This window comes from Harmonia axyridis, chromosome 7 (assembly GCF_914767665.1).
Source record: "Harmonia axyridis chromosome 7, icHarAxyr1.1, whole genome shotgun sequence".
Taxonomy (NCBI): domain Eukaryota; kingdom Metazoa; phylum Arthropoda; class Insecta; order Coleoptera; family Coccinellidae; genus Harmonia; species Harmonia axyridis.
In genome coordinates, this window is record NC_059507.1 from 28,005,698 (window position 1) to 28,018,034 (window position 12,337).

The 12,337-nt window shown below is 32.2% G+C and overlaps 1 protein-coding gene across 2 annotated transcripts in view; it reads right to left on the bottom strand.

Annotated features, from left to right (window-relative positions):
- Positions 1–6: 6 nt before the first annotated feature.
- Positions 7–12,337, bottom strand: part of LOC123684741 — a 170,289-nt gene continuing 157,958 nt past the window's right edge. For both annotated transcript variants that reach the window (XM_045624142.1, XM_045624143.1), the window contains exons 3-6: positions 11,343–11,522; positions 4,799–4,943; positions 4,503–4,698; positions 7–4,257 (exon numbers count right to left, since the gene is read on the bottom strand). In XM_045624142.1, coding sequence (XP_045480098.1) covers positions 4,095–4,257; positions 4,503–4,698; positions 4,799–4,943; positions 11,343–11,522 — 684 coding nt within the window. In that variant the 3' untranslated portion in view covers positions 7–4,094. The remainder of the gene's footprint in view (positions 4,258–4,502; positions 4,699–4,798; positions 4,944–11,342; positions 11,523–12,337) is intronic.

Here is a 12,337-nt window from a genome sequence, read left to right on the forward strand (position 1 = left end):
GTAAAATTTACTATTTTTCTCTTTATTTCTGTCTGGAATACAGATATATTCATTATATTGTGATACAAACTAAAATAACTAATAAGTATATTACAGCAACTGTAAGGTTTGTTTAAATATTTACAAAGATGCACCAATTGAAAAAATGACAATTTCAATTTGTTTGATTATGCTGAACTTTGTTTATTTACAATCTGAATGTATAAAATACCCTAAAATGAAGGCTATGATTAGGTCACTAATATTGATGGACAAATTCCAAAATATTCTGAATTTTAAGCCTCATTTCAGACATGTCATTTCTACAACCAGTTTCTTTGTTTTAAATGTATACACAAATATATTCTTGTCAAAGCATTACATTTCATAATTGATAAACTCAATAAATCAGTCAATTCACAAATAAATTAATTGTAAATACAATTCTCAGTCTATTAATTAGAAAAAAAATTATGAGCAGAATGATGAAATTTACGAGTAAATGAAATGTTAGAACACATTTGATAGTGTAAATTTAACTTAAGTACAGCCAGTTTCAATTTGAAATTGAATTATTTTGGTAATGTTGGATGCTACATTGCTACTAAGACAATTTTTCAGTTCATATTAAGTTTCTGCCAAATACCGAGCAGGCTCCATTTCGTTAACTTTTTTAATCCTTCTCAAAATTAACCTACTAATATCTATTATGAACAAACATATTCAGCTTCCTCAAATTCAAGTTCAAAAATTATTTCTGCAATATCCCATCCTACTTTGAAGTTGTACTTGTTAAATTGTGCTTTGAGCAAGGCAACTTGAGTTGTTTTATTTCAATAGAGGTAGATTGAATTTTTAATTATTGCTTTGTCTAGGAAATATTCCTTGAGGATATTGCAGAACCAAAATATATCAACAATATATGTTTTTTATCCAATTAGACATCTTTTTCAAATTTCAGAACTCAACAAGAATTTTGAGATAAATACTGTAGCAATTCCTTTGCTTCATGTGAACTATTACACCACATTAATTGGAATTGATAAGATTTGTGTGAGGATGAGAAAACTGAACATTCAAAAGTTTCTAGTTTATCTCTGGTACTGAAAAGTGAACCACAATGTATTTTATTGAATCACTACAAATAGTTACTTTACCTCTAACTTTTGAAATGGGAAGCATATTGACAATAAAAACATATAAAATGATATTTTGACATATAACCCTTCAGTGAGGACAGTACCTAAACATGTTTTCGAGTCCTTGGTCTATACAAAAGGTCAAATTTTAAGGCACTTTAGATTCTTCTACATAAATTGTCATAAAAATCTTGAGACTAAAATTTGACATTCTGAGTAGGACTTTGGTATTACATTTATACAATCAATAGAAAAATTGAATGATAAAAATATTTGTGCTCTGGATCTTTGTGTAATAATCTGATAGTATTAAGAGCATAATATACAATGCCGTTCTGTTATTTTCTACTAAGTAAATTCAATGATTTTATTTTTATATTTTACATACAATAGACATAGAATTTTGCCTAACATATTGCCTTTCAAGTACCTCTGTATTTTACAAAAGCTGACGACTAATATGAAACTATTAAAAAAATTTAATAGCTATGCTCCCAACAATTATTATGAAAAATACTGTATATACATTTCTCAAATTTACATCAAACTCAAGAAATTTGTTCCGACTCTAAATAGATCTTAGGATATTTTAATCCCACAATTTTGAAGACAGTTTTACTATCTATAATTTTCAAAAACCTATACAATTTTCCAAAATTATGAAATGAGAAATTGAGAAGAATGAAGAGTTGAAAAAATCTCAATCCCAGTGTATGTAGCATCTTATTAACAAAAATTTTTGAGATCAAGTTCATCTGAATATTCACAAAGATCAGTCGAAATTAGAGAACACACTCTGGTAAACTCCAGAAACCTATTTTCATAAAAAACGGAAATTTTCATGGCACTTAAGCGATCAACTGAATATTCTCAAAATTCTATCAAAAGATGTCATGGCAAACCTTTCATGTATTAAATATGTTCGGCAGTTTACACTGGCAGTGAATTTTTGATTCCATCATGAAAGTAAAAATAGAAGTTTCAAAAAAGTAATATATAAATGAAGTTAATAAGAATAATTATGTCCAATTATTCCAAGACTTGAATTATAAAAGGAATGTAAAATTGCCTATCTAGAACTTATTATAAATTAATTAAAATCGAAATACTTATAAACAAGTCAATGAGTACAACACCATACCATAAGAATGGAAATTCCATTACTTATATTGTTAAATCTAACTAAATTAAACTAGACGAGAAATGAAAATCTAGACTAGAGTGGAGCAAATGGAAAATTCAGGTAAGATAATATTTTAAAATTTTTTTAGAAATTCTTCAGATTTGAAATGAAATACCATGCTTTATATATTTGTGTTCAAAACTTTGTAGTAAAAATGTTACAGAATAATTTAAATTTGATGATGAATTTTTGCATGTGTAATTTATTACTTCGCAGGAGAGAGTCACCAAGTCGGTGCATGCTCAGGTATTTTATTGGAGAAGTGCCTATTGTCATCAACATTAAATTTTTTATGTCATCTTACTATGACGTCCATTGGGTGTATGGGGAATAACAGAAGTTCAATTTAACGAAAGAGTGTACAATCAAACCTGCATTCTTTCCTCTGTGTGAGTGGGGCCCTTTAGCGTTTTGTAGTGTCAATTGTCAGTTATGTTTACCAATAGAAAGTTGTTTTATTTATTCGATTCATTAATTGTCTTCGTAATTTTATTTTCGATAATTCATTTGTTTCATAAATGGTAACTAATTTGATTCATTTTTAGTTTCCTGCCACATAATTCAAACTTAAATCAATGGGTGTATCAGTTCTTGTTCTATGAATATTTAATTGAAAGCAATCGTATATTTATTTCAGAAATATTTATGTTGTTTGTTATTGATATTATTTTCATCTCAATTTTACAATTTTGTCTGCTTTCCCTATATAATGAAAAGCACTTATGTAGTTGAGTCAAATTTTTTATATATGTACATTATTTGAATAAATGGACAAAAAAAAAATTTAGTTTTGAAAACCAGTGGTTGGAAAAATAAGTGGGTAAAGGATAAATTTCTAATTAATGATTTTTTAATTTTAAATAGAAATTTTCTTCAAGGAAATCAAGTTATATTATCTAAACTTTCATTTTCTTTGCTATTTATTTATTTTATTCATGATATGTTATTGAGAGCACGAAAATCTGAAAGATGATTAGTCAATAAATTAAAAACAATGAAAGAAATGGAAATAAATATTTATAAAAATTAAATTAACCATAATCATATAACGAATTATATTATGCAATGGTGTTGTATCCATTAGTTATTCAAAAAAATTACGTTTGCTGTATATTATCAAAACACACAAAATATATACAACAAATTCATTGAACGCTACAAATAATTCACTCTTATAGGTTAGGAAGGTTTCTGAACTACATAACCAGAATAATGGCAGTGATATAAGCTGGCTGCTTCCGGACCAAATCCCTTCCGAGCTCTATACTTTGAGTTCCATTTTCAACATAAACAAGAAAATATTATACTTCATTCTTTTCATAACAATATTGTGTGGCTCCCACATATAAATACTATTCTATTCTATTTAATTAAATACTCCAGAACTTTTTTTGAAAATGTTGAAAATGGAGTGCCTTACATTTTAAACTATACTTATCTGATGACCTAGACTTATACACACTATAAACATCCTATTATACACACTGAAAGACATCACGATTTATTACAACTCTTTTTGCTAATATACAATTGAACCTTTCTTTAGAGATCTTGATTTTTAAAACTAGTTTAAAATTGTCATGCTTGATAAGACCATTTGTCAGCATGACCACCGCATTTTTGTTTAATGAATGATTGTAGAATTATGCAGCAAAAAAAAAACGCTGCAAAATATTCTATAAGTCATATAAAAACGGATGATCTATGTAAAACTTACCACGCTCATTAAAATTTGATATAAATTAAAAACTAAGATTTCATAGGACCTAATATAGAGGAAAATTAAATTATTATCACGTTTGCCATTTCAAAGGTTTTCTGCGATGTTTCCTGATGCGGTCAGGACCCAGGCCTAAGATTGGTATTAAAGCATCTTTGGCAGAGGCATCTAGAGAAGGAATCGGCACTGTTCTCATGGTTTTGAAGTCTTTCTCCGTAACCCACTCGTCTGAAACTCTGAAAAAAATTATTTTAATGAAGCTATAACAGCAATTAATAGCTCAGGAAAATCAAGAAAGTATACATTTTCCTCTTAAATAAATTAAATTAGTTACTATTTTAAGAATATGAAATAATAATTCTGTGCTTATTCTTCATATAAAATCTATAGATTCTCTAATGGTACCATAAAAACCTGAATTAAAATTCTGGCGATATCTGTTGGTCATAATTTTTATCTAGGTCATTGTTATATTACTTACATATTTTGAGGGTGCCATCGAATCAGAAAGTTGGCAGTACCATCATTTCCTATTCTTTTCGCCAACACCTCACTTTGTAACCTAATTTCATCTCCCGGTGTGCTAATGTCTCCACCTGTCCTTTTCTGTGTTATAGACATCAACTTGTGTTGCACTCCTTCCATTATACCACAATCAATGAAATCAAACATCCTTGCTGCAAAAGGAAAAAAAAAAGATATATTTTTGGTTTATTATTCCATTGGGTCCAATATAAAGTTATTGAAAAAATATTTTTGAAAATTTCAGTTACATACCTGACCAAGGCTGTCTCCGAAAACGAATTTTCTTTCCATTTCTCTTGAACAGTTTTGTACTTGAATTCTCAGGTGTTTTTTTGGTAGGGTCAGTTGGCTTGCCATCTGCGTTGAAATGACCATTCACGTGCCTTTGCAATGTCAACTGAAAATGATATAAAAAATTTTTAATTAAAAAATCAGTTAGCTATTCAATAATTGGGACATGTTTCTTCATGTACCTTAATTATATTCAACATATACATTTCTATTTAATGCATTTTATCATTTCATAAAGTACCAAGGAATGATTTCAGAATAACACTAATGTGATTTGACTATTATAAATATTTGAAATTGATTAGGAATGTTGATAAAAGAAAGAGAAATTGTATTTTTTTAAAGTCCGACGAAAATATCCGATACCTTACGCAGTTTATGCTTCATTTCTTGAGATAGGAGAACATAAATAGTCCAGGAATGTCTTCTTCTTCTAATATAATTACTACAGACTGACGAAGAGGCTACATTGAAATTACTAGTGTATAGTATACATGTAAATTCCACAGAATTGTGTGTTTTCCTCTTTTTGTCGATATTCTGCTAGCAAGTAAATAGACGAAATACGAATGAAAGGGCAGTTAGGATTGAACGGCAATCAGAAGAAGAGCTTCTTGAGAACTGAAGGGTCGAAAATTTACACATTATAGGGATTACAGGGTGTTTTCAAATAATGCGAAAGTTTTTAGAGGGTCTTTTATGTAAGTAAAAGCTCTTGGTCCTTTCCATGAAAAGTAACACACTTCCAAGAATGCGAGAAAAAGGCAATTTTAAATTTTACCTTAAAATTGAGTTGAAGGAAGGGCATTTTGTGGACATGTTTTACGAATTAAAAAGCTACCTATGATTTTTATTTATTTATTTATCGTCTTCTAAAGGGGTGTTACCCGTATTACATGATTTAAAACAATTTTTAACGAAACAAAATTTCTCAATTAAAAAATATGTGTTGGAAGTGTAGCGATGATCTATACACATTCAAAGCACTTGTACGTTTCCGAAAGAAGAAGAACTTTTTTACTTATTCTGAATGACGATTTAAGTGACGAAAAAACCTCGAAACCCCACTAGATTTTCTTATGCATAGTGATGTATGTATATCTACTTGCTAACTTTGATCTATATAATTTGTTATTGAGATTATTATAATACCCCAGTAAGTATTCATGTTCAATTTAGTGTTTCAAAAGAATTCATAGATAACTATTCTATTTCTTCAAAAATAGCGTTTACATGCATATTTTGTATTTTACTGATACAAGTTGATTAAACATAATTTTAATGGGAGTATGCAAATCAATAAAAAACAGCCACAACCGCACAAAAAATCTGGTTTCTTATGTCCGCTTTCATTGTATACACGCAAAATATCAACCCAACGGTTGCTATTATGACAATATTGGTTGTTTCTTCTCCATTATTCCCCTTGAATTTTGTGTAATTCTAATAATTGAAATTGTTTGATCAACATCTAAACATCTGCAAAATTTCATTTTAATCGAATGGGTACCTACTTTAAAAATTATCAAAGGTAATACCACGAGTGCTTCAAATATTATCGATAAATTTTTCATTTCCACGAAAACTTGATAAAATGAAATGACTAGTCCATTTGAACGAGTGATTTTATATAAATTCGGTATGTTTGAATGTTTTTGTCTCAAATAAACATGTTTGAGTGAAGAAAATAAAAAATTATTCGATAAAATTCGAAAAACGATTTGTATTTGAGAAAATTATTTTTTTCAACAATTTAAATATTCAATATGCACTTGGGTGATGGCACTGAATCGGTTTGTGTCTATTTTTCAATAAACCTCGAAGTACTTTAAGCTGTCAATATTGAAAAATTCAAAGTGAAATTTTGACGCTTCAATATAAACAAGGTATTGTCGATGAGGAATTAGTATTATCAGTATAATCCCGGATGATTGGCTAGAATAATGTATTGCCATTAGTTGAAATCACCAAAATGTCAGATTTTGACATGAGAAAAAATAATCAGTGTAATATTTACATGATTGGGTGCTCAGAGTAATAAATATAGATAGAGGGAGCATATGTTATTTTAAGTAAGCAAATTTTATTCCCAACATGAACTATCAAACTTTACATGAAGCGTGCGGAAAGTAAAGTGATACGACATTTCACTCATTTCGCGAGTTTCTTCACCAATAATGCACTTCTTATGCCCAATAGTGAATCAACGTTTCATATTAATTCAAAATATATTGAGATGAAACCTAAAATTTCAGAAATTCAGAAAACAAACTTCAAGCGCGCCAAACGACGTGTAACAACGGATGACACTAGGAGAGCAATAGTTGCCAAACCTTGGATTTCAGCAGTTAGAAACAGAAAATAATAAATATTCTGCATAATATAATTTCAACAATTAGGAAAAATATCTTATTCCAAATATTCAAATAAGCAAATTTAGGTAATTGAGAATCACTCAAATAAATATATTTCATTCAATTTAATATACATTCATAATGATATAGTAAAATTGTGGATTTGAAAATATATCACAATCCGACAACGTAATCTAACCATGTTGGGGACAGTAAAAATTGCATATACTCCCTCTATCAATGTTTATTACTCTATGATTGGGTGAAATTGTTTCATATGACACGAAATGACAAAATTTTATTGGTTGTTAGAACTGCCAAAAAATTTTCAGCAAAATAAAATTTGAGAGTTGTCGTGCTTACGGACGGGCCTATTTGAGGAGTGAATCGAACCTCACTAAGACCATTCCTGGCTCAAAATTCGAGAAATGCGACGAAACGATAGAGCGATCTATTCAGGGTAAGGGCGCTTAAAAAAAATTAAGATTTTCTTCGAAATATTCTGGGATATGAAAACAACACATTCGAAATCAACTATCGAATGGAAGCACGAAAGTAGTAGTAAAGTGACGGGGAACTTCGCAAATGCATTCATAATTTAAATGGTAATCGCAACAAATCGATAACTCGAAAAACTCATTGAACTTTCCCCATAAACTGTCTGCACCCACCCCGCAGACAACGAATTAACTTTTTCGAATGGAACGCGCCAGCAGCCAGAATTCGTTCTCAATAATTCAGCGAGATTGGCAGGCTGGCTGCACGCGAGACTGTCGGAAAAAAAAAAACAAAACAAAAACTCGCACAAATTGTTTTTGTTTGTTATGCTACGCGAAAGAGGAATAGCGACACGAGAGCCGAGTTGAAAAACCCCATTATCTATTTTTGCCGATCTGAATGATTAGCGCACGCACGCTCCGTCAAATATGCAAAAATCTGGGCAACCGCATCAGCCGCTTCTATTCCGATACTTGATACGTATTGTGGCACGAGAAGCTATCATTTCGTACTAATGTGTGTAAATCTACGTATTTCAGGATTCAGATGAAGATTTGGTGTGTTCCTAAGAGTAATAAACATAGATGAAGGGAGCATATCTCGTTTTGAGTAAGCAAATTTTGTCCCCAACATGAACTATCAAATTTGACATGAAGCGCGCGGAAATGAAAATATATCATGATAGGATATTCCACTCAATTCATGAGTTTCTCCACAAAGAACACACTTCTTATGTCTCATCAGGCGTGGATCCAGGACCCACTTTTGGGGGGGAACTTTTAGATACTCAAAATACTGAAAATGTGGACCCCAGACACTTCCGCCATTTTTTTGCCGTTCATTAATATCGGTTTTTATAAAATGTATTGGAGGTGAAATTAATGCTGATCTTGTAATTATTTGAGCCTTAGTATGTCAAATTCTAGGAGGGCCGGCAAAATTTAAGAGGTGCCCGGGCCATTTGGGGGGGAAACGTTCCCCCCCCCCTGGATCCGCGCCTGTGTCCCATAGTGAACCAACATTTCATATCAACTCAATATATTGAAATAAATACCTTAATATATCAGAAATTCAGAAAACAAACTTAAAGCGCGCCAAACGACGTGAAACAACCAATGACACTAGGAGAGCAAAAGTTTTCAAACCTTGGATTTCAGCAGGTAGATACAGAAAATAATTAATATTCTGCTTATTATAAATTCGACAATTGGGAAAAATATCGGATTCCAAATATTCAAATTTGCATTTTTAATCGGGAATCACTCAAATAAATATATTTCATTCAATATAATATACATTCATAACGATACATGTAAGAACAGTTACTTTAAACCTAGAATACTTGAAATTTTCAGAGCAGATTGAAAATACTGATGCGCTGGTAATTTACCAAATCTGCACAACGGTTTTGATGAGTTTATAGTTGTAAAATGAAGAAAATTAAGTCAACGCAACATTGAGCGGGTCATTGAAGAGTTTTCCAATAAGAAGTTTCATTTTGATATCGAAAAAAGTTAATTTGAAGATAAATCAATGCCAAAAATCATTACAAAAGAGGTAAAACTATAATTTTGTGAAAAAAATAATCGACCGTCGTACAGTGCTGCCCTCTACTCATAAGCTTCGAGAAAAGAGAAAGAAGATGAAATGAATGGGTACCAAATGTACCAAAATGTTCGCTGATAAGCGAAAGTCGAAGTGGTCAGTGGTGGTAATCCCTCTTAAGGTCTTGAATCGATTATAATAATAATAATAATAATTCTTTATTGATGGAATGTATGGAACAAGTCATATATAATGAAGTACAAAATAATAAGTTATTTTTAGAGAAAATGAACACAAACATATAATACAATCTTGAAACATAATGAGTGAATAAAGATTATCTGAAATGGCCATCTATAGAGCATGTAGAGCAATGACCGATTGTAGAGCATTGACATAGATCTTATCTTTCACATGACCCAAAGACAAAAAGCTAAAAGGATTAAATCAAAAGATCTCGGTGCCCAGAAATAACACGCACAGGAAACTTTTCTTGCAAAATTGCAATTGTTTCATTGCTTGTGTGGCATGTAGCGCCGCCTTGTTGAAAATAAACTTCGTCTACACAAATTTTCATCTAATTACCGTCCGAAAAGAATTCATTGATCATAACCTGAATCTCAAGATCGACGAGAAATCGACGAACCTGGATTTTATTTATAAAGAAAGAAAAGAAGTATAATGATAAATCAAAGGATGATTATTTCATTGTGAAGAGGAAGGTGTATGCAATTAACGATGAGTAGCTTTCACTTTTGAAACTGTCATCTTTTGACATTTGACAAAAAAAAATGATGAAAGTTGTAGTCACCTTCCCGACCGACAATAGAGAAACTGGTGAAAAAACTTGAGATGTTGGGACAAGTTATTGATGTAAAGAATTAAATTCGTGTGCGTTACTCAGGAATAAGCCATGCCACAAACGATATTGCATCGTATTTTGCTTGAAGGGTTGGGTCTTAAGCCTTTTGGAGCTCATTAACACAAGAAGTCCCAAGCCGGTCGATCGCCACAAACATCATATCTTCGCTGATTGGGTTTTAAAAGACCATCAAAATGATCCGGATCTTCATAGAAAATATCTTCAGTGATAAGGCTCATTTCATCCAAGAACGATTGTTAAAAATCCTCTCCATTAGGGATTTATGGCTTGGCTTAATATTCAAGCTATTTGTCGCAGCTCAAATAGCTTGAACTCAAGTTCAAGTCAAGTACTTAAGTAGTAGTTTCAAGTATTCATTTATTAAGTACTTGACTTGACATTGAAAAACAACTACTTGACTTGAACTTGAGTTGGTTTTATGTTGAGCTCATGCTACTTGAGCTTGAGCCAAGTAGCTTGAATATCAAGCCAAGCCGTGAAACCCTCCTCTCCATCCTCAACGCGCCACTGGTGCAGTTTTTGGGATTGTAGTGTGGTTGCAACAGTAGGCTCTTCAAATGGCATTCTATTGAAATGCCCACTATGTGGGCTAATTTCAAATCAGTATAATGAAACTAACATTTATTACTCCTTTCTGCTTCTTTTTTTTTGTTTTCAGATTTAATTATAAAGTCGTCAACCGTTGATGAAGAGAAAGGATGGAGAAGATTTTCTTTGGACGAAGAGGAAGGCCTTCAATATAAATATGTCAGCTTATTCTGTAACCAATTATAAAACCAGTCACTGCACTTGTACGGGGAGACAGAGTTTTTCCTGAGGTTTTTATCTGTTCCATTGTTGAAATGTATGATGCCCAGTTTACATTTCCTCTGCTAATACTGAGATTACATCCATACATGCTTTGTTGTTTGAAGTTGATCATTTTTTGTATTGCTCTATCTCAATAGAAGTCTGTTGGAGATCACGATGGAGAGGGAAGGTGTCTTGGGCAGGGATCGCTGGATTGCCCAACTGATGAGTCCATCAACGATCCCTGAACGAAACACCGCACTCTCCAGGGAGGGGGCACCTATGAATTTGGCTCGAGAACGACTCACCAAAATAAAATGAACACCCATTGATTTCTCCTAGTTTTTCTTTTAATTTCAAAATGAAAACTCTTTGATATACTAGAAATCATTCAAATACTACCTATGTGTGTTTTTTTAAGTAAATTAATACAAACCTGAGAGTTGAACCTCTGCCTGCAACCGTCCACGATGCACCTGAACAGTTTGGTCCCTGCATGAGCCAGTACATGCCGCTCCAGCCACGATCGAGAGCAGGAGGTGCGACCGTGCACCTTGCAGCCCGACCAGAAGCAAGTGTACTCGTCGCGGGTGGCTTGGGATATCACATGTTTGTGCTGCAACAGAAAGATCCGTTAATTGCATAAAGAAGAAGAAGCGGGCATAACGACGATGGTAATTACACCGATTACAATCGCGCACTCTCTCTCTCTCTCTATACCTCTCTTTCACTCGTTCTTTTTGTCCTTAAACTAATTGGTATTCTTCTCGTTGAGCGAGATTATTTATTACGTGTATCTTGAGGTGTTGTTTATGTAGGAAATGAACAATAAAAGAGATTTATACAACCCGCCTTTTTTCGATATACCACTTTTTCGAGTGCGCTATAGGTAGTTGATGCCCGTTTAATTGGAATATTTATGGGAACAATTGACCATACCGGATGGTGATCTTTTTGGCGTCAAAATTGATGTTCTTGTCCGGGAATTATTGACTCAATACAGTGCTTTAGAAGTTGCAATGATTTTGCACGCTTCATTCCATGTTACGCTACTGGAATTTTTGAAGACGCGGTAATTTGTCAATTAATCGTATCATATCGTGTACTATCGGTCGGAACGCAGATGCGCGTTTCTGGAGAGAATCTTCTGAAAGATTTTCAATGATTATTGAGACTTCAGCAAGAATACGTACCTTAGATTTAGATTTCAGTCAGTAATTTAATTTGAGACTCGGAATCTTATTTATCGGCGAGAATTGTGTCGGGATTCTCGGTAAGTGTTGACATGAATATTTGTATTCAACAAGTAATAATCTCACCAGAATGAATCAATTTAATTTGAAACAGTAGTTTTTTTAGAGTCATCCATCTTGTCGAAACGTATTTCAGGTTTGGTAGAATTTTTTTTGTGTCAAATAATGTCAGCAAAAC